Raw genomic sequence first — 23,171 nt, 5'->3', positions numbered from 1 at the left:
CATCTCCAAATGATGATTATCAGAAGAGCTTTCTCCCCACTTGATGCTCCCAGGGAAAACAGGTGGAAATAAGTCAAGACCGGGGAAATAGGTTGAAAGAAAGATGCGATCTGCTGATGTCATTAGTGTTACCTTTCTCCTCGAAGAGGCGTGGACTTGTCCCTGCGAAAGTTGCCCTTCTGAGAAGGATGATAAGTTTAGGTTGTGACTTAGTGAGTTTGGGGGCCTGTGGGACTTCCAAGGGCATGTGTCCAGAAAACAAGGGATATGCAGGTGAAAACCAGAGAGAGAGATCCTCACAGTCCTAACCTGGACAGGAAGTGACAACGTGTCAGTAGATGAGGACATCAGTGAAGACCATGGGGGCAAGGGGCAGAGGAGCAGTGGCATAAAAATACTATCTGAAATTATATGTCAAAAGTTTTCCTGGGCCAGGCGCGGTGGCACACGCCTATAATCCCAGCATCTTGAGAGGCTGAGGCAGGAGGATGGCAAGTTCAAAGCCAGCCTCAGCAAAAGCAAGACACTAAGCAACTCAGTGAGATCCTGTCTCTAAATAAAATAACAAAATAGGGCTGGGGATGTGGTTCAGTGGCTCAGTGGTTGAATGCCCCTGAGTTCAATCCTTGGTACCCGCCCCCACACACAAAAAAAAGTTTTCCAGTAAATAACAGAATGACCTTCCCAAGAGGAAGAAATCAATGTGCTACTTCTAACGAGGGTGTGTGAGATCACAGATATTAGTTAAAGGATATGTTTATCTGTGTTTCTCTTCCCTTATTTCTTTGGACCTATACTCTTCCTTCTTCTGCCTTTTTTCTTTTTTTTGGGGGGGGGTGGTCTGTGTCCCAAACCATTCCCATGATTCTTGCCCCACCCTGCTTTGCTCTCCTCCAGCAAACACCACTGATGGACCCGTGTTCAACGCCCCTGCCCAGGTGCTCTCATATGGCAGCCCCTTCTTTCAGGATCATTTTCTTCATCAACGGAGCAGAGCTGATCAGAATAGATGGTAGGGGAGGCCAAGATTAGATTCCTTCATGACCAACAGAGACAGGTCCATATCAGTGTTAAGTGTTTGCGACTCAGTTGCCACAGAACATCATGTTGTTCTAGACAGTCCGTAAAGGGCCCATTTGGGAGGGAACGTTCCTCTTTTTCACTGACCCCCCCCCCACTTCATCCATTGTTCCTTTCTTATCTTGCCCACTTCACCTGTTCTCTGGAGTAGGCTTTGACAGTATTTAAGTTTTCACTGCTATGCCAGGGTAGACTGGTGGACAGTGGAAGGGCCAAGCCATGGGTCATGGCAGCCATGATGAGCCTCTCCTCTCTGGACTCCACCATCACAGGTCATTCCTAATGTGACCATATTAATGCCACCACTGAATTTCCCTGAATGTAATGCAAAAAAAGGAGGAAAGGCATTTATTCATTTTTCTATTGTTTTCCAAAGTATTCTTTTCCTTCAAGCTTTCTGTTTTCTTCCCCTCACCCCATTTTCATTTCCTTAGTTCTCTTTCTTTAGCAGAAAGCCTTGATCTTGGGGGAGTTGTGTGACTATTAGCAGAAAGGCTATCAGAAGTCTGGATGCCTCCTTCTTCTCTGTAGGACATGACACATGTTTTGCAGAAGAACTTTGAGATACCAGCATTCAAGTACCCACATCTATACTTTCCTCTGTGTTCTTGGAGTAGTCCAGCAAAAGATGCCCACTGTCTTGAAGGTTCCTCAAATGTCTCTGACACCTAAATCAGTGATTTCATGCAGATTGCTCTTTATGTACAATGAGAAATTTTGAAGGCAAGAGGAAACCGCTCACAATGCATGAATGGTCTAGCTGGGGTGTTCCAGTGAGCGATGGCCAGCAGCCAGCCTAGGTGCCTCCTGACTGTGTTTCATTAATTTTCAGTCAGCTACAGGACTTGGAGAGAAAGATCATTTTCCTATGAACATGTAAAAGTAGTGCTTTGAGTTGTAAGCACCTAGCAGGCTTTGCCCTTGTTTTAGAACAGCATAAAGGGGAAATTTTATAATCACTGTGGGCCAATATGTTTGGAATCGGTTGAAGCTCCAGATGGAGTGGAAAGAGAAGTTTGGGACTTTTTTCTTCTTTTTCCTTGAGTTTTACAGAATAAGCCTCCTTGGACACGCTTGAAATGCTTGGTCTTTTGTTTAGTTCAAATGTGCCCAACTTTTAGAGCTGGATCTAAAGAGGTCCTTCTTAAACTAAGATCCTTTACTATGGATTCTTGGAGGCTATTGTAGAACCAGGCTCAGTGTAGAATGGCCCGGAACCCACTCTTTCATCCAGGAGTCTCCTGTCAAGGAAAGTGTACTCAGGGTCCTTGTCAGGAGATACAAGAAGGAAAGTTTGTTTAGGGATTGAGGGCACAGGGGGAACACAGGTTCCCAGGGTCTTCCCAGCATTCCAAAAACCTTTGTTGTAAGGAGGTAAGAGGACATTGCAGCTTGTCGCATGGGGACTTTGAATTTTGGCTGAATAGTGGAGCTTCTCTGGCCAGGACACTGCTCCTGGCCCTACGTGGCATCTCCACAAAAGCATACCTCCCTTCCTGGCACAGCTATTGACAGAAGACTGCACCAGGTGAGCAAGCTGAAGTGAAGCCTAGGTGGGAGGGAGTAAAGCAGACGGTGGCGGCAGGAGCTCTTCTCTAGAACGCCTCTCCAGCCCATCGTCCCCGCAAGCACAAGTGAGGATGCAGTAAAGGGAAAGGAACGAGTGTGCTATTTAGCTGTGAACCCAAACTATCAAAAGTCTTACCTGAAATACCAGCTGTGATGCCATTTTTACAGTTAAAAGATGCAGACTCAACTACTTCCAAACTATGCTTTGGGAGGCTGAACAAAATTAAATTGTGAACCTCTTGCATAACTCGGTACAACCATGCTCCCATAGGATTTCAGCTGAACAACACTCAATCTGGAGGAGAAAAAAACGGAGACATTTTCCTTCCTACTATTCTGTCTCCCAGGTCTGACAATGCCAAATTAGTCTAGATTTTTTTTTTTTCTAAATTGACTTTTCCTAGAGGAAAAGGCAAAGCTACATTCCCCAAAACAGATATTTTAGGTTAAACTTATTACTTGAGGGTTTTGTTTCCCCCTCCCTTTTGCTAATTCAAAACAAAGTGTCCATCATTCACTCTAACACCACCAGCCTTTAAGAGCTGGAGACAAATGGAGTCTGAATATTCACGCCAATGTGGTACAAATGAGCTGTGATTTCAGGATGCTGGCTGTTCACTGACAGGGAAAAAGAGTGGTTTAATATCTTTGGCTAAAAACACTTTCTTAAAGAGGTATGGAGGAGGCCAACATTAATATTGAGTCCTGTTATTTAATAACTAAAAATGATATATTGTGGAATGGGGCATCCTGAGTTTGAGGGAATGTGTGTTTATCAAATCCAGAGAATGCAATTGGGGACTGAATGCAGAAATATGTGTGGCTCAGGGAAGGCGCTCTCTTAAGATCATTCTCTCCAAGTTCTTCCAAGAATTCCTCCCATAAGTATATTAGACCATGATTTGGGATTTGATTTTATCACAGATTTATAAAACATATAAATGCAGATGGTCCCTGGCTTATGAGCGGTCCATTCAGAATCTTTCAACTTTATAATTATGCAAAAGCCATATGCATCTGGTGGAAGCTGTACTTCAAATTTCGCTTTGGATCTTTTTCCAGGCTAGCAATATGTGGTCCAGTATGCTCTGGTAGTGCCGGGTACCACAGCTTTTAGTTAGCCCCACCATCATGGATGCAAACAACTGATACACTTCAGTGGAGTGTGCTGCTAGGCTAGGATATTTGGGAGGTTAGATGTAGTAAATGCATTTTCAATTTTTGATGTGTTTATTGGAATGTAACCCTAGTGTAAATAGAATAGCATTGATATGAAAATGTATGTTATAATGAAACTGATAGAGCTTTAGTCACATGGCCCCGGTGGACAGGATCCTTTCATAATCCCAGTCCTAACTTTTAACATCTAATATAGTATTCTGTTTCTTAAAGGAGACTTCTTAAATAATCTTCAGGCTCCACAAAACCTGGATCTACCCTGAAACTGACACAGATAAACTTAGATGACTTAGTTTCATGTCTAAAGTTAATTAAGTCAGGAAAGCAAAGGAATGGTCCAAATGGGAAGGATGGTAATTTATTTAATATTTTGAGGAAGAATTCAGCTTATTTTCTAAAGTGAATCCCACTTAAATGAAATAATAACTCAGTGTGCCAAAGCACAAGTGAACATAAACAGGAGGCTCATTTTTACTTCATTAATAAACATCTAGAATGAACTTACCCCAATGCCGAGCAAGCCAAGTCCTGACAGGAAGTAGCTCCCTGGTAAGATCAGTTGTGGGGGAGTAGAAATCCTTCCCAACCTTCACAGGATCACTTCATCATCGAGGTCCTCGCCACTGTCTACCTTGTATGATCCATTTACAGGTCTTGTGAGAGGTAGCAGAGTGCTGTGATTAAAATCACAGAGACTGGATTGCCAGATGTAAATTCTGGGTCTACCATTAACTAGCTATGTGACCTTGGGCAAATAACTCATTTCAGGGCCTTGATATTTTTACCTGTAAAATGAGAACGGCAAGGATCAATATAAGGATTTAAATTGATGTGTAAAAAGTTCTCAGAACTGTGCTTAATCCTTAGCAATACATAACAGCTAGCTAAATAGTAAACCTCCCTATCTAGATTATAAACTAGTATGGGATCACTCATGAGTTCATCCCTACGACTTCTTACAGTGCCCAGGCTGGTGTGTGGTCATCTACCAGTGAGAGACTGTATCAATCAGGGTCACAAACCAGTAACTAGGAGCCCTGCCAATGTGCTTTCCTTGTACAGCACAGCTTTGGAAAAATTTGAATTTGTTCCTGAGGGCCATGCATTCTGCATTTTGCCAAAGTCTTCCGCTCCCAAAGTATTGACTTTTTTATTCCTTAAAAGCACTTGAGTTTGTCATGCCTGGAATAAATGAATGATCACATAATATGCAAATACTCTCATAGTAGTCATTTTATGGCTCATGGGAGTGATCAAATGGGGCCAGTGAGGAAGGGAACTATCAGCCCTTTCTACTCTCCGATGCACAACACCAAGTAACCCACCTATGCCTATTTCTATACTAGAAGGCACAGAAGGGAAACAGAATATAGGTAAGTGGAGTAAGTACTTGCTTAGAAGCAAAGAAATCCATTATCTAGTATTGGAGTTGACAAGGCCAGATCAGTTAGCACAAGCTAGATTATGCTGGGGCAGACACAACCAAAATCTCAGCTGCTTAAAAACATTTGGCACCACTGGAGAGATAGAGGTCTCTGGTCCACATAACTGCCATCCATACTCAGGGTCACCTGCTGACAGCTACCACTGGAAATATCGCCAACCATGGAAGAGGGGGAAAAAGATCTCTGAAGTCTGTCCAGAAAAGACATGATACTTGTGTCCTTGGCTCATGAGCCAGAACAGGTCACTTGGCCCCTGATGACCACAAGGATCCTGGAAGTTCCCAGAAGAGTAAAACAGGGCCATGGGCAACTAGCATGAATGAACATAGCTGTGGAATCATCTGGATCTTGGAGCCTCAGGTCAGGCTTCTTAAGCTTTTCAATAAGTTCAGCTTGGCAAATACTTTCATGCATCTATAAATGCATAGCAAAATACTCAGAACTATCAGGGGATACCAAAGGACATCTAAGCCCTAACACTGAGCAGCTTTAGACTCAGTCAAGAGAAAGAGAAATTAACATTCGAATAACAAAGCCATGTAGTACTGAGCACCAAGAAGAACACAGTCAACAGTGGGTAGAAGTTAAAAGAGAGGTGAGAGGATGATTCTAGGGTAAACATAAGACTTGAACTAAATTCTAGAAAAATATATAGGATTTGCAAAAAGAGTGGAGGGTACTTTCTGTTACAGAAGAGAGGAAGCAGGTACAAAGACCCAGAGGCAGAAATGAGACTAAATCATTGCAAGATTCAGGAGTTTAATATGTCTGAAAGTTAAGTGTATGTTAGGGTGGATGAGCGGAGGAATCAGGTGATGGATCCAGGCTTCTGGAGTCTACAGAGAAGCAGGATGGTGATGTGTGGGAGGAAAATTATCCTTCCCTAGTCCCCTCCAAAGCCAAAGCACCTACATCTCCCAGGCACCCACCCCGACGCTTATTCCCCAAACCAGGAGTGCTAGATGGCTAGCAGCTTCCCAGATCTACGAGATAGTCACTGAACAGAGACAGTAGGGAACCTTGAGTTGCTCCTGCTTTCGGTTTAAGTCATGTTTGGTCACTCCTCCTGCTGACAAGAATATCCAAGTTAAAGTGAAATAGTCTTTCATTGCTGGGGTCAGTTCAGTCTTCTTGCTATGTAACATCTGGTTTTGAAATTCAGCTGAGACCCTGACTTAAATCTGTTTAACTTAAAAAGCAGCAAGAGAACATCTTGTTTTCATGAATGTCCAGGGGCTGTGTGTCAACAAATAAAAGGTCTGTTTGTGGTATTCAAAGTGGAAAAGCTGGTTGTGAGATGTTCTGCCACTGGGAAAAATTTATTATGAACTGCTCATTTCTTGGAATCATGAACCAAAGTTTGAAAACAGGGGACCAATTTCGTTTAAGTCAGCAAGTATCTTCTCTATGGTGGGTGAGAAGCATGCTTTTATTGTTAGAAGGCCACTGAACTGGATGCATCTAAAAAGGTGCCCTCTTTCCTACCTCCTATCCCAGTTTACTTCTTAAATGAATTCCCTGTGTCTGCATAAATTCTGGCAGATAGCATTTAATGGATCACTATTTTTATTTTTATATTACTTACATAGGACCTGGAGTAGGACAGAAGGGGATAAGAAGAGTTCATTATCCTTCAGACCTGACTAGTTACTTTCCTCTTGTCCGCTTCTTTAGGAGAGAGAGTAGAAAGGAGATTTATCTTCATTTAGAAGAGTGAGTGTCCAGGACATCATCGATGTCAAGTTATATTTGAAAAATTAATGCGCACTCTAGTCTTACAAATTTATGTTCCCTTTATGAGTGCACCTTTGTACATGTATTAGTACAATGCTTATTTTGAAAAAAGCTATTGTCATTCGTATCTTACTCGAACACAAGAAACCATTAGACCATTCCTCTAGTGCTCTCTTACAGCAGCTCACTTCTGCCTCCCTAGCCCTTCTCTTGTTTTGTATTTTATCTTTATTTCACGTCTCTACCACCAGACTATATGCATGGTGAAGGTCAAGTAGCTACATTGACAACTTACATGCCATGCCCGCCAAGATGGCTGGTACCTGAGTAATACTCATAAATATGTATAGAACTTTTTTTTATTGAGGATTCCATTGAGATGATGGTTGCCTCAACTGCTCTTGATTATACCTGGATTTAAACACAGTGAAGAAGACAATGGAATTTATAATGCAGTTGAATGCATGGGATTTTTTGTAGGATATTCACATTCTTTTGGCCTAGTATTCCCTGAAGCACAAATACCTACGGAAGGTCATGATGGGATGATTAGTTTAAACATCTCTATTTTCTCAATTTAAAGTTGTCAGGCTACATCTTTTTTTTTTTTTTAATTTTAATTGAAAATCATAAATTTACATAGGGCAATATTGTTTGATTCATTCTGTTATTTTTTCCCTTCCCCCCCACCCCTCCAACCCCTCTTTTCCTTCTATACAGTCCTTCCTTTCTCCATTTTTACCACCCTCCTTATCCCTAACCCTAAACCTAACCCTAACCCTAACGCTAACCCCTCCTACCCCCCCTTAATATGTCCTCATCCGCTTATCAGCGAGATCATTTGTCCTTTAGTTTTTTGAGATTGGCTTATCTCACTTAGCATGATATCCTCCAATTTCATCCATTTGCCTGCAAATGCCATGATTTTATCATTCTTCATGGCGGAGTAATATTCCATTGTATATATATGCCACAATTTCTTTATCCATTCATCAACTGAAGGGCATCTAGGTTGGTTCCACAATCTGGCTATAGTGAATTGAGCAGCTATGAACATTGATGTGGCTGTATCTCTGTAGTATGCTGATTTTAAGTCCTTTGGGTATAGGCCAATGAGTGGGATAGCTGGGTCAAATGGAGGGTCCATTCCAAGTTTTCTGAGGAATCTCCATACTGCTTTCCAGAGTGGCTGCTCTAATTTGCAGCCCCACCAGCAATGTATGAGTGTACCTTTCTCCCCACATCCTTGCCACCACCTGTTGTTGCTCGTATTCTTGATAATCGCCATTCTAATTGGGGTGAGATGGAATCTTAGGGTGGTTTTGATTTACATTTCTCTTATTACTAGAGATGTTGAACATTTTTTCATATATCTGTTGATTGCTTGTACATCTTCTTCTGTGAAGTGGCTGTTCATTTCCTTAGCCCATTTGTTGATTGGATTGTTTGTATTCTTGGGGTAGAGTTTTTTGAGTTCTTTATAGATTCTGGAAATTAGTGCTCTATCTGAAGTATGAGTGGCAAAGATATTCTCCCACTCTGTAGGCTCTCTCTTCACATTACTGATAGTTTCCTTTGCTGAGAGAAAGCTTTTTAGTTTGAATCTATCCCAGTGGTTGATTCTAGTTTTTATTTCTTGTGCTATGGGAGTCCTGTTAAGGAAGTCTGATCCTAAGCCAACAAGTTGAAGGTTTGAACCTACTTTTTCTTCTATAAGATGTAGGGTATCTGGTCTGATTCTGAGGTCCTTGATCCATTTTGAGTTGAGTTTTGTGCACGGTGAGAGATAGGGATTTAGTTTCATTCTGCTACATCTTCCAATATAGCAGCTGGCCAGGACTGATGTTCTAATGCATGGCAGTAATTTAGGATTTTTTTTTTAAATCTCTCAGGTAGTTGATTCATTCCAATGGGATTGGACTTATGACTTTGGCCTGATTAGCAAGAAATTCTGGCCCACCAACCTACCTGGCAAAGGCAATAAATAGAATGTTTTGATACCTGATGGGTGAATGGTCTAAGGTCCACATTCATTTGTCCAATAATCACTACACACCTTCCTGATGACCAAGCAGAATATGAACACTTCATCTTGAGTAGGAATGAGATGGGTTAATTTTACTCTGTTTTGCTTTGGCTGCCTGTGTAGACAGGGTTGAAATGGGAATGATTTGTGAGTTCCAAAGGATCCCAAGAGATATGCTCATTCATTTACAAGAGGTATGATTCCACAAAAGTTTTTTGCTTTGTATGTTTGAAAACATTCCCAAAGAAACAAAGTTGGATGCAGAAAAAATATTGGGAGAAAAGAAAAATAATACTCCAAATTCTGAACAATTCTACTTTACTAGATTAATCTGTGTGCCAGCTGGCCACAGGGTTGACTACTTGTAATATATACTTTTGGTAGGCCACATGTAGTTCTTGGAACTGTTTATATCAGGCTGCAGAAACTTAATTATTCTAAAATTGGCAGGAATCTCTTTGATTACTTAATACAAAATTGCTTAGTCATCTTTATGCTTAGTGTGGACAGCTTTTGTTTAAGTGTGAAAATTTGGGAAATACAAATGTGCTCCAAAAAGATTTTAGGTCAGGTAGAAAAACAAGAAAGTGCCTTATTTTTTTCAAGATCCTTGACAGGTGGTCACCACATGTTTTAACTTGACAAGCTAGGTAACTGTCGAGCTGAAGTCCTTAATTACAACTATTTTTCTGTTTTCTTTGTGGATTTTGTCAGAAGTAGAAGTTGCTGCCATTGCTTCTTAGATTGTGGTCTAATTCTACATTTTGCAAAGTCCAGGTTTTTCCAACAAGACTATGAGGGAATCTAGAATTGATCATGGAAACATCTTTCCTGTTCTCCACAACAAACGAGGTTGTCATTTCAAGCCAGTTGTCACAAAGACCCTGCTTTTTCTTTTTTTTTTTTTTTTAACCAACTCTTTTGGTTCAAATCCAGATCTCACCACCCTGAACTACTGCCTTCCAGATGTACTGCACATCTATAGAACTTCAGCAAGGAAATGGCCAGGCACAATGAGCTTCTTCCGTGTATTCTAAAGCTTAAGTGGCGCCTAAGGTCTCCATTTTTGGTAATGCCCATGGCAACCTCACACTCTTCCTGGACCTGACTGGGGCTCCTAAGAGAGGTGGTGAAAAAAGATAAGTCCTGTGGCCAGTGCATAGTGACATCAGGCCTGGGAGGGGCAAGTTCCCAAGCAAACATTCAGAACTGGGCCTTATGTTTTTAATTACTGGGCATGGTTAGAAAGTGAAATCAGGCAACACTTTTTTGGGGGGTGGGGGTAGGGATGGAAGCATTTAAATCGCTCTGAATGTCAGTGTTTTCTAATTATGATGGAGGAGTGGCAAGAAATCTCCAAAGACCATGGGAATTTGAAATATTTCAGCTCAACCCTGAATCTCATCTTTTCCTATTCATCATGTCTTCTTTCTCCTTCTTTGGAACGTCTCAGATCAAACCTATTCCTCTATCACAAAGGAAGCACCCACTTCCTGAAATCAGAATGTCTTTCTAAGACAAAGATCTTTTCCTCTAGAGGGAAGCAACCACAAAAGAGAAATCCATCTTGCAATCACCGCCATCCCTAAGGTTGCTGAGAGCTCAACTGGAGATGCGGCCTTTTGATAATTTCTTAGCCAAGCTTGTCTGTTTACCAGTTAAGTCCAATCAATAAGAAATGCCCTGGAGTCCATTCCAATTTCACAAGTGCAAACTGCATACTGAGTATAAGGAAAATAGTTGGTTAAGAACTTTGAAGGTTGGGTTGGGGATGTGACTCAGTGGTAAAGTGCTTGCCTGGTATGCATGAGGCCCTGGATTCAAATCCCCAGCACCAAAAAAAAAAGAAAGAAAGAAACTTTGAAGGTTAACAAAAATGAGTGACCACTTCATGGAGGTTTAAGGTCTTTTAAAGAGAACAGACAAGCTACAGGCTAAGTGTGCCAATAAAAATTTAATATGGGTATCAGTAGAAACTCAAATCAGTATGTGCTTCAAAGATCCTAGGGTCTTATGCTAATCTTTAGCAGGACCCCACTGCTGCCACTCCTTACATAAAGAAAAGTCCAGACACCCCTGAACCAACAATTGGGTGACACCTATCGAAAAGACTCAAGAAGAAAGTAGCCTGGCAACTTTTTGATTTATTATTTATCTGTAAAATTAATGTGTTTAAATTATGTGACTACTAGGTCCGTAAGACACAATAGATAACATACCTTATTTGGGTTTTGAAGTTTTTAATTTTAGATCCTAAACTCCTAGTGGATATTCTCTAACCTGCTTTATACTTTCAGAATACAAGAGATTCATCTGATGATCATGAGGAATAGAGGTTGGATAATTCACTGGGGAAGAATTAGTTCCTGATTAATGACAGCATTCCTTCATGTACAACAAAATTGCTATGAACAAAATACCTCTAGCTTACACCTTTGAGTGGTTTCCAGCAATAGAAATGCATTTATATTCCTCCAGCTACACCCTTCAACTTGTGGAAGCAAGATAGCTGGGTGAGTCTCTGGGGTCTGCTCTTTGGTCACCACATTGGTAGTGTTTGTGTAAGCAACCAATGACAAAAAGCAGGCACCCGGGTTGCTGATATTTTACAGATGAGTAAGTTCAGCCAAGTAAAATTATATAAAATGTGGTGATCTCTGTACCTTTTTTATAATTGATAGAAACCCATAGTCTCTGATCTGCATTTCCAAATGTGGGCCTTCTTATTCAACCTGAAGTGATTTTTCTTTCGTGTCTCAACTTCTTTTGCATTTTTCTAGCATTTCCCTTTCTCAATAGCAAGTGTCAAGAGACATTGCCCAATCCAAAATATCTGCTGCAGGAGAGAAAGGGTGCTAAGAAGGGAATCCAAGGAACACATCCGTGCTTGGCGACATGGACCTGTGCTGCACCCCTCCCTTTATTACATTATTACAGCCTCTCCATGAGGGTCTTTGAAGACAGAGACCCAGAGGCGATGTCTTATGCACATTCCTGTCTCTGAAGAACATGACATTCCAGGGAACAACGATTTCATATCGGAAGTTGGAAGCCCTTACCAGCAGGGCAGGCCAACAGGACGTCCAACAATGATGGAAACACTCCCTGCATGTACATGGTGGCCACTAAACACAAGTTGCCACCAAATACTTGAAATGGGACTAGTGAAGATGAGGAACCAAATCTTAATTTTATTGAATTTTAATGAATTTTCATTACCTCGTGTGGTTGATGATTATCAAATTGGACAGCACAGCTTTAGACTCGTAGAAATATCTTTTCACTCGAACTCTAAACAGATGACCATTTTACCCCTATCTGACAATTTCTAGTGAGAAAGGTCTACAATCTTTCAGAATCCTACTCATGGGTGGATAGTTCGATTGGAGCCAGCCCTCACTTTATTTATGAATTATGCTTATGCTTCTATTATTCTGATATAACATTTAGAAAGCACATTTATATTCTTCTTTCGGCAAGGCTGAGTGTTGTTTTCTCACATGGACGCTTTGTCATTCACTCTTTTCTACGGACCATGTTGGTAGTCACATTCCTATTCTGATTTGGTATGAACCCATGTCTTTTCACCTAATTCTTGAGTTTGTCAGGGAAAAATGATTTGACTCTTGAACAGGGAACAGGAAGAATTGTGTTCCAGATTTTCGCTTCTCTTGCACTCTTTTAAGCAACTTACAAGTTGGTTTAGAGATTAGTCCAAAAATCTGTCCTAGTTTCCCACTGACCTAGCAGGAACTAATGCCAAAGTTCTGTGTGTCTTGGTGTCCTTACTTCAAGTGGAGATGAATCTCCTCTTCCTACTTGGGAGGATCAAATAATGATAACCACAGAGTTTTGAAAAATATGAAATACTCCAAATGAAGGTGATACTTACTATTTGTGGTTACACTTCAAAGATATAATCTACAATCCCTGCAAATGTTCTCTTTCTGCATAAAGTCAATAGATTTAAAAAAAAAAAATCATTTCACAGATCTTAATCTCCCAAACTTGGCACTATTCACAAAGTGGAAGAGAGGGCACAAAGAAATCACTTTAGGAATGGTACATCTGTCGGGTTGATGGTCTCACAATGGGGAAATGCAAATTGAAGAAAGTCATTTTAAGAGACTGAGAGGCAAGGAAAGGGAATCAAATATGTCATACCTGTTAACCTGCTCTTAGCAGGACCTTATGTTTTGGATTTCTCTACCTAGAAAGAAGAAACAGCTAGAGAAGGCAAAGCTCCTCAGGTTGATCTTATTAATTATTATGTCTTGTTGCTGGTCTTGATAAATGTGCCTTGGTGAGTGCCTGTATTTTCTTAAGTAGCACAGATTTTTGGAACAAGATGGTGAAGGTTGAGCTTCAGTTAAGTCCAAACTGTACATTATAGTCCATTTGTTTATTTGGTTTTCGAGTCCCAAATGAACCATTCAGTTTGGAAAAGAGCAAAGTGGGTTGATAAATTGATTTTCTTTTTTTTTTTTTTTTTTTTTTAAAAAAGGACAACAGTTCATTTTCTATAGTCAGAAAGAAAATACTGCCAGATTACTGTGGAACTACTGCAAATGTGGATTTATATAACTGCAAAGATTCATATTAGTCTAGTACCAGGGTCTTTGATTTATTTTGTAAACACTGATCAGTCAGTAAAATACAGAGATGAATCAGCTTAAGTTACATTCCCAAACTCAAAATGTAAACTCTAGACGCTCAAATCAGATAGAATTTCTGAGTACCAGTTACATCCTAATTACAAAGGGTTTTTTTTTTTTTTTTTTGAAAAGACCATCTGTATTCATAAATAGCTTTAGGACAAAAGTATATGAAAAGTAAAATACCACCGAAAATATTTACATGCTATATAAAGAAGACAATTGGTGAGCTGTGGCAAGGAGGGGATTATTGTTTGCCAAAATGAATTATGGAGGTGCAAGGAGGAAGATATCATTTTCAAGGGAGGATCCTCAGGCAAAGCTTCATTAAGGAGGTGAAATTTGAGCTAGACATTAATGACTAGATAGAATATGGGTAATGAGGAGGCGAGGGGAGTTCATTCCAGATGGGTGGAATAGAATGACCAAAAATGCTACAGAAAAATGTAAGATATATTTGAAGGGCAATCAAATTTTTTCTTAATCTAGGATGTCATGGTGTTATTAGCTCAGAACGAAAGATAGTAAAGTGAAGCATCAGTGAGTTGTAGTATTGGCCCAACTGAAATTAACACAAATATTTAGGATTGATAAAACAGGCTCCCTGACTTTCTGACACAAAGCTCAGAATTCCAAGAACACAAACCAGAAAGCAGAGAATGGGCATGATCCAAGATTGAAGATGGACTTGTGGATTAGTCCATTTTCTGCTGCTATAACAAAATACCTGAGGCTGGATATTTTATAAAGAAAAGGGGCTTACTTAACTTGCAGTTCTGGAGGCCCAACAGCATGGTACCAACTTCTGTTCAGTCATTCTAGTGAAGATCTCATGGTGGATGGCATCACAATGTCAGGAGTATGAGTGGTTGAGAGAGATCACATGGCAAGACAGGAAGCCAGAGAGCAGGAAGAGACTAGTCTTGCTCTTTTATATCAACTTTGTTGAAATAATTAACCAGGGTCTCATGAGAAATATCTTAATCCCTTTCCTGGGCACAGCTCCCAAAGACCTAATGACCTTCTACTAAGTTCCACTTCTTAAAGGTCCCACCACCTCTTAACATTGCCACACTGAGGACCAGGTTTCTGGCACAAGAACACTTGGGGGACAAAAACATCCAAACTTTAGAAGCCTGATAGAACTTTAAAGAAATACAAGTTCCAGGAAGACAAGCCCTCTTCTGTCTTATTCATGGTTGTACTCCATTGCCTCAGGACCTGGTGCATGGTAATGCTCCGCAAATATTTATTGAATATAATCTGTATAAATGTTTGTGTGAGACTTCATTGAAGTAGTTGGATCATGGAGTTAACCATGGACGCAAAAGCATAGCTACTTAGAAAGGCCCATCTCATGATGGCCAGGGGCGTTGAAAGACTAGAGTTCTTTGTATGAGGGAAAAATAATCATGTTGAGGAGGAGGATATGGTGAGAGGAGCAAGGTGCATAATGAGGAAGCTGGAAGACAAGAGAAGAAGCTTCTGAGACATCAAAAAAATGTACATCTGATGCTGTCAAATAAATCGCCATCCTGATCCGTGATCTTACGCAGCACTGACAGTACAACAGTAAGGCTCCATAAACATTTGAAAGGCTGGTTTAACTGAGGTCTCTGGTGACTTGGGAATTCTAGGACATAAATGGTTTAATACTGAAGGCAAGGGAATTTTTAAGATCGTCATGACCTAAAGCCCTAAGATACAAGAATTAAAGTGAAGATCACTAATAATAGTCCTCTCTGAGCTTCTCTGGGTCACTTCATCATTCCCTGGAGCAGAAAACAATTTCTAGGGGGAAAAAGTGGATCATTCCATTTTGAGATTCTGTAAAATACGGATGATACCAGCTATTCCTCTGTGTGTATCTTTCTTTGTGCCAATGTCCCCCTTTTTTTAAGGACACCCTTATGTTGGATTAGGGTCCATCCTAATAATTCATTAGACTACATTTGACCTTATTTGGAAATAAGGCCACGTTCTGGGGTACTGGAGGTTAGGATTTCAACAGAACTTACTTTGGAGGAGGGTACAATTCAATCCACATGGAGGAGAAAGTGTGGGCAAGGGCAGGGGGCAGGAAGTTACTGGGATCTCTGTACTTCCTGTTCAGTTTTTCTCTGCTCTAGGAAATGAAGTCTATCAATCAAAAATTTGAAACGTTTAAAAGATGGTCCATCCCAGAGTACATACTCAGTGCATACTCAGCGAGTGTTAGTTACTTTTGGAGGCTGCGTTAACTTATTCAGTGTCCCTGACACAAGTTTTATTTTGCCATTCTAAGGCCAATATTGGCAATGTCCCCAAATCCCCAGGGTCACCCCCCAGCCCACATATATTTACAGAGGGTCACAAGCCCATAAAGGAGGAAACAACTTTGTAAATATAAAACATCTTAGAGTATTTCTTGGTTTAAAGACATATATCTGAAATTAAATTTAATATTTTAAAGAAAAGAATTGAGTTAGATGTAATAAATAAGTACTTTTTAATTCTCAACACAGGAAGGAAGTTGGAGAAGAAAAAGGAGTATAAGAGAAAGAAAAGGAAATAAAATATAAACAAAGTATAAGAAATACCAATAAATATTCCACTTTTTTTTTTTTTTTTTTTTTTTTTTGTACCAGGGATTGACCCCAGGGATTCATAACCATTAAGCCACATCCCCAATCCTTTTTTAATTTTTTTAATTCTGAGACAGAGGCTCACTAAGTTGCTGAGGCTGGCTTTGAACCTGCGATCCTCCTGCCTCAGCCTCCCTAGCCACTGGGATTAAGGGGTGCACCACCACGTCTGGCAATATTCTACTATTGAAAAGGGGTAGAGAAGGAAAGAGAAGAGGTAAAGTTTCAGGAAGTCCTCCATGCTGCTCAGATACACGGGGACATGCTTCTTGTCACATCTTGATGTTCACCTGAGCCTCAAGAATTTGTGGAGGGCTAGGGAGATAGCTCAGCTGGTAGGGTGCTTTGCTTTGCAAGCACAAGGCCCTGAGTTCGATCCCCAGTACCGCAAAAAAAAAGAAAAAGAATTTGTGGAATCTTTACCAAAGGAAGTGCAGTGTGCCAAGTGATTTGAAATCTGTAACAGTGACATATCCCTTAACTATCACAGGAGTGTCCCGTTGAAAGAAAATCCAATACATGAGAAACCATATTGGACCAACAAATGACGTTGGTACGCAATGGTTTATCTGCCTTTGGAAAGGTGCTTTTTTTTTGTTTGTTTGTTTTTTTTGTTTTTTTCACTTTACAAAAAGAGCCACCTCAGAGTTCTTTTAGTAGCATAACTACAACTGCCCCCCCCCCATCCTGAATTTTGAAAATGTTTCGAGATGTCCCCTGTCACATACATGGATGGATACCTCCTTGGGCCTACCTTTCTCTTTCATGCTGCTCTGTCCGTTTGTGATGCCTGAGAGCTTCGTGGTTTTCAGAATTTCCCTGTCTTGGCATTCCTTCACTTCACTGCTTAAGAGTTTTTGTTTCCTAACCAATGTGGCTGGAAAGAATTCAGCACTGAGTGGGGGCAGGGGAGGAAATGAGGGATTACCGGCTGGGGACATGGAAGCTGCTGTGCCCAAAAGAGAAGGGAAAATATAAAAATCACAGTTCTACCCAGACATGGCTCCTGGTGCACAGGCACAGTGCAAGAGACCTTCCCAGAAGCTCTGTGGTGGAAGAGCATGTGGCTGAAGGGAGACCTCCAGCCCCAGCGTCTCAAACCAGCCAAGACCCATTTCATACACATCCACCTTCTGTCCCTCCTACTACACACACACACACACCAGAAGTCACACGGTGCACAGATGTGCTTTTGCTCTCTCTTCTCCCTCACTTAAAACCACCCAATATCCACCAAGCATAAGCCAGAAAGGCTCTGTCTATAGCACTGCAGGAAACATCAGTTTCCTCCTCTCTTTTTCTCCCTTCTCGTTGCCCCCACCTGCATACTGAGCTACATTCCAATGATAGGGAGTTTTTCTCTGGTTGGAAAAGAACAAAAAGTGCCCAAGGAAGCTCTAAAAGGCAAGGAGTAGGAGGAGAGAATGGGTAGAAGGAAAGGAACTCACGTGGGTAGAGAGCCAGCAAGGATGGTCAGCCCAAGTGACCACATGAGGATGGTCAGTTGCCCTTGCCTTTGAGGTCTGCAGGGTATCACCCGCCTCTGCAAACCGAGTGCATCCGGGCCTCCTGGGATGGCCTGTTTTTTAGCACTTCCAATAGAGGTGCAGATGGATCCCTGTGGGAAGCTACCTTGAGGAGGCAGGATGCTCCCCAAGCTACCTGGGTAACTCCAGGAAGGTGAAATAGTTTGCTGTCTACAGACTTCTCCTCCCATTTCTGTTTGCTGTCACTATCATTATTCAAGAGGCTCTTTCTAGGCAACAAAAGACTATTGAAAGAAGAAAAGAGATGAACCCGCTCCCTCACTGGGTCCAGCCAGCATTGTACCCCCAATTTGGTCCCACAATCCACAGGACTGCCTCACACATCAGCATGGTAGTTGGAACAGGAGCTCACGCCAGGGGGGAAAGACTCTCAGGCAACTGTGTAGAGGACCTCAAGTCACTTTTTTTCCATCCTAATAATTATGGGGAGATAAGACTAGAAATTATAGAGAAATGCATTTATGGTTGATGAAAAAGAAAAACTAGTCGTCTTCTTCCTCATCAGCAAGCCTTAGGAAGTTCTCTTGGTCAGAGCAGGAGAGAAAAACAAATTCAAACCTTAAAACCCCAAATAATTTGAATTTCTAAAGATTTCTAAAGCGACTTAAATAATACCCTTGAGGATAAGAAAAGAGGGGGGATATCAAACATTGTATGGTTTTTTTTTTTTTTTTTTTTGGCTGAAGTTTCATTTCTGTTTTTGTGGGGGAATTTTTAAGAGAGGGGAAAAAATACATCTTGAAAATAAAAGGATTTGACAATTTACTTAAGAAAGTTTCAGCAACTTGGCTTTAAAATCTAAGTTTTACTTTTTGCTTCTTCAAAGAAGGAAGCTATCAGGTGATGGCTTTGGGCTTTTCCAGCGCCTGATTTGCTTACAGAGGGCAAGTGGCTCATCTCATGTGCACAGAAGGGGCTGGAAGACATTTTTGTGATGGGGGTGCAGCAGAGAGCCTAGGATTGCAGAGGAAGCGGAGGCCTCCGCTCCACACAGGAAACGATCTTGAAGCAGGCTTTAAATGCCAGATTCCAGGCCGAGTTTAACTAACCACTGACAGCTCTGTAAACAAAGCAAGGACAAAAAGAGCCCGCTTCCCCTTTCCTGGTAGTCATTTTGGGTTTGGGGGCTGCAGGGGAATTCTGGAAGACTTGACTCCATGGCGCAGAAACACGGGGGAAGCGGGCTCCTCATTTGAAGAACTTTGGAAAGAGAACCTTTTCTGGACTTAAAGCCATCACGGAGGAGGTACGAAAGGGTGAAACGGTTGCATTACAGCTGTAGAAAGAGCCGGGATTTTTGAGCTCTGAAAACAGTGTGGTCACAACTTGACTGCTTTTAAAAATGCTGCTTTGTGATGTTTATTTTCAGCACTGATTGCTGCAGTCTTTATTAAAGTCCCCAAGCTAATACTTTAAGAATATGCAGATGCTGTCTAGATGCCATATCTTTTACTTATCTTAGTGCCTATGTATTTCTTTTCTTGCCACTTACCCACCCACATCCACCCACGCACACACCCACACACACTTTTTGGTTTTTCTTTGTTCACTTTTCCACAACTTTGGTCTGAAATTCAGCAAATTACCAAGAACAAAATCGTGCAGTAGCTCTCAAGTTATTCTACCATTATCTCAAGTCTTTAAAACCTCCCTCTCCTCAGGTCTTTTATCATTATCATTTTTAATATAATCTTGAGATCTTACTTATTTGTCTCTCATAGTTTCAGGAATGGGAGTGGCTTCCACTCAGCTGGGGAGTCAGAAATATATCACTAGCCAGACATTATCAGTCTTCTAAGGTATTTTTCTTAGGAGTAAAGAAAAAATGAAAAACCGGAGGGAGGATTTAAGCGATGCCCAGGAAGAACTGGTCTGACTCATCCATGATACTGACTCTGCCTTTTTCCTTTTAGATCCAGACCTCATCTGGGCTCCCTAAAACTGCAACCACACCATGGATGATTTTGAACGTCGCAGAGAACTCAGGAGGCAAAAGAGGGAGGAGATGCGGCTGGAAGCAGAAAGGTAGAGATCCAGATTGACAAATGCTTGTACTTCATTCTCCACAATGTTGCTTTCAGACCTGAGAGACTGTTCCCTCTGAAGGGACAAATGTGGGGATATTGCACACCAAACTGTTTGCAGAAGTAGCTACATCACATTTTTCTAACTGTTAAGGCTAAATTTTGCATTTAAAAAAAGGAAAGCAAATAAGGATCAAGAAAAATCTTGGAGAAGAGTCAAATAGTTGTGTTTAATCAGTGCTTTTCATAGGAAAATTTTGAATGACAAAGACAATGTGTGAATAGAGGTTTTAAAAGTACTGCTGATATTGAGATGACAGGGGGAAAAAATGCCAAATATTGAATATTGGAAATGGAATCTTTTGTCCAAAAAAGCAGAGACAAAAAAGCTCCAGATATGTCTTGTGACAATTCTTTTTCTTATTAGAAAAGCATCCAAGTCAGTTAATCTGTGTGGTATAGGTAAACAACCAGTGGACTGCATTACCATGGAGACTGTGGGTGTAGCTGGAAGTTCCCTCAACCTGCTGTACTGGTGACTTGGACAGCAGGTTGGGGGAATAAAGTATTGGCATATGACGTACTGGACAGAAATGTATATTTTAACATTTTTGGCCTCAGAGCAAAAGACAGTGGCATTTACTGTGGCTTAAATCAGATGTTCTTTTGATAGTTCAGGCATTCACAGGGAGAAAACTGTTAAGCAATTACTCTTAAATTCAAGCCAGTTTTGCCTCCCACTTGTCCCTAGTGCATAGATGAAAAGATGGCGGCAAGATGATCTCCTCATGATCCTGTAGTAGGAAACTGAACTTATACCTGCAGCAAAAAGTATTGAAGGCCTTATTTATATGAAGAATGAAAAAGAAGATAAAATTTCTACCTTGGATTAACTTGGACAGCGTTGGCTGCCAATCATGGAATGTCTGTGCATATTCACATGGCACCATAGATAGAACCTGTGCTCTGTAGGACAAAACCCTAGCTTCTGCCACTTAACCCAGTCACTGTCAGCAAGTGACCTCTCTTTAAGCCTTTACTTATACAATAAGCACAAAATTTATGTAGCTTGTATGGTTGTCAGAAAGATTACTGAACCTCATAAATGGCCTTGCCCAGTACCTGGCAGATAGTGCCCATAAATGGTAGCTATTATTATTGTCATTATTAACCATTATCACTAGTTAAACAAGTAATAAACAACATAGAAATAGAATGCCGAGATAGGGAAAGGTAGCCATTATCCTTTGACACAACTAGTCAGAAAGAGCTTTTTGGAAGTAGCAAGCCATGGAAGAGGTCTTGACAGTGATGAAGAGTGAAAGAAAGGCTGTCTAGGTGAGAAATTGACACCACAGAAGCTCAGAGGGGAAATAGGAATCCTAGTACAAGCAATCTGTCGAATGCTGGAGGAACAAGGGTTGGTCTTGCACAGCCTCAGTGTTTCTATTTCATAGACAAGGAATAGAAAGAGACCTAATAAGGTAGTTACGTGTGGTTCAAGTATGTTGGAAAAAGTTATCTATTAGAATATGGAGATACCAGCGCCTGGTAGGCTTAGTGTTGAACTTAAGGTCATGAGGACCTGAATCAGGACAGTGTCTATAGGAATGGACACAGGTCATGTGTGAGAGGGACAATTAACAACTCTTTTATGAGAGGAGAAAACTCAAAAGGCAATTCCAGAAACTGTCAGTCTGAGGACCTGGAAGGAGGCTCTCTCACTGTCCTAACCAGGTAAACTGGGAAGGATTCCATTCTGGGTGGCCTGGGGAATAATTTCAGGTTAATTTCAGGTTTAATTTCAGGTTAGCTGTATCCAAATGAAGATATCCTCCAGGTACTTGGAGATAGGGAATTCCAATCTTCATTCAGAAAGGAAGAGAAATTCTTAGAAAAAGAAATTCGCACAAACTCCATATAGTGTTGGTGGTGGTATAAAAGCTGAAGTGATATCCCTAGAAAGCAAGTACACAAAAAGTGAAATCTCCTAAAGACAAAATGAAAACCATCAACAGAGACAAAGCACCAGGGAAATGGGGGAGGACCTGGGAGGGCATGAGGCCCCAGGTTGAGTGGACCTCAAGGCGGATGGGCAGCATCCGGGTGTGGCACCTCTCTTATTCCTTCCAGGTCTCTGCTATTTGGCTCAGGTTCTTCTGACAGTCTGTAAAATATCCTGACCCGACGGAACCAATGTTTATTAATCACCAACCAGGTTTCAGTGTCTGTTCTAGGGGTGTGGAAAATAATGCTGATAAATAAGAAGACATAGTTTTTGCCTCTATGTATCTTGGGGCATGCTAGGAAATGATGGCTCAGGCCAGGGTGCAGGGGCAGGCCTGACAGCGGAGGCCGAAGGACTCAGGAGGGAGGACGTGGCTGGGGCCCTGTTGGATCATCAGAGTGGTTTCTTCAGCTTCTTTGTTTTCTACATCAGTAGGGGGTGAGCGAACCATTGTGAGAGGAAAGACAGAACCAACTTGCTGTGATTACACCGAATACATCAGATTTTTTCAGACTTGGGACTTTGCTGAAGAATTGACCACATAGCTACTCCACTGGTTTATTCTGGTTTTTTTGGTTTTGTTTTTGTTTTTTAAATTGTGTGTGTGTAAGGATTTGTCTTCTCTTGATGTCAGTCTTAAAAGGAATATACACAGTAAAACTTAGGTACCCTTAATAACCTAAAATAAATCGACACAGATTTATCCTAACCTTTGTTGCTTATATTTCTGTCTGCATTACTTCTTTTAGTATATCATTTTCCATCTGTTTTCTTCTCTCTCTCTCCCTCTCCCTTTCCCTCCCCCTCTCCTTCTTTTTATTTCTTTATAAGCGAGAAAAGTAAAGGTCTTCCTTATGTTCGTACTAAGCTTACCTTTTCGTGTTTCAAGGTGAACCTTCAGTTCTGTTTTTCTCGTAAGTCCACATTCACCTTTCAGGCTTCTGTAAAGCTGCACCGTTCATGCGAGCAGCACAGGTCAGGCCTAGGGTCCAGCCAACTTCCATGGGAAAGTGCAGGGTGTGTACAGGAAACAGACGGCCAGAACCAGAAGTCCAGGGTTGTCTCACATCATGATTCTGATTTCAGGACAAAGGGCAAGTGGGACCCTGGGCAAGTCCTCCTTCCTTTAGGTCTAGACCTTGGCTTCCTCCTGTCACAGAAGTGGGTGTTTCCTCAAGGGAAGTGGTGGACATTTTTAATTTTCCTTTGCTTTTAGTATCATCTGTTTTTTTGGTGATGATCTTATATTACTTTATTTTAAGATGAATGAGCAATGACGG

At 41.1% G+C, this 23,171-nt stretch overlaps 1 protein-coding gene and 1 long non-coding RNA gene across 6 annotated transcripts in view; one reads left to right on the top strand and one right to left on the bottom strand.

Annotated features, from left to right (window-relative positions):
- CALD1 (caldesmon 1) overlaps positions 1-23,171 on the top strand; it is a 175,360-nt gene that overhangs the window by 63,209 nt on the left and 88,980 nt on the right. For 4 of the 5 annotated variants that reach the window (XM_079150160.1, XM_079150162.1, XM_079150166.1 and 1 more), the window contains exon 3: positions 19,773-19,884. In XM_079150160.1, the coding sequence (XP_079006286.1) occupies positions 19,814-19,884 (71 nt within the window). In that variant the 5' untranslated portion in view covers positions 19,773-19,813. Of the gene's footprint in view, positions 1-18,947; positions 19,106-19,772; positions 19,885-23,171 lie in introns of those variants that run through there. The other variant, XM_079150163.1, reaches the window with a different exon arrangement.
- Positions 834-18,511, bottom strand: LOC306667530. Its single transcript, XR_013765589.1, has 2 exons — positions 17,761-18,511; positions 834-4,613 (listed from the first exon to the last, which is right to left on the bottom strand). It is a non-coding gene; the product is annotated as an uncharacterized lncRNA (long non-coding RNA).

Source organism: Sciurus vulgaris (assembly GCF_902686455.1).
Source record: "Sciurus vulgaris genome assembly, chromosome: 8".
NCBI classification, from domain to species: Eukaryota; Metazoa; Chordata; class Mammalia; order Rodentia; family Sciuridae; genus Sciurus; species Sciurus vulgaris.
The sequence above is the reverse complement of the archived record's forward strand: the minus strand, read 5'-3'. Positions and strand labels throughout refer to the sequence as shown.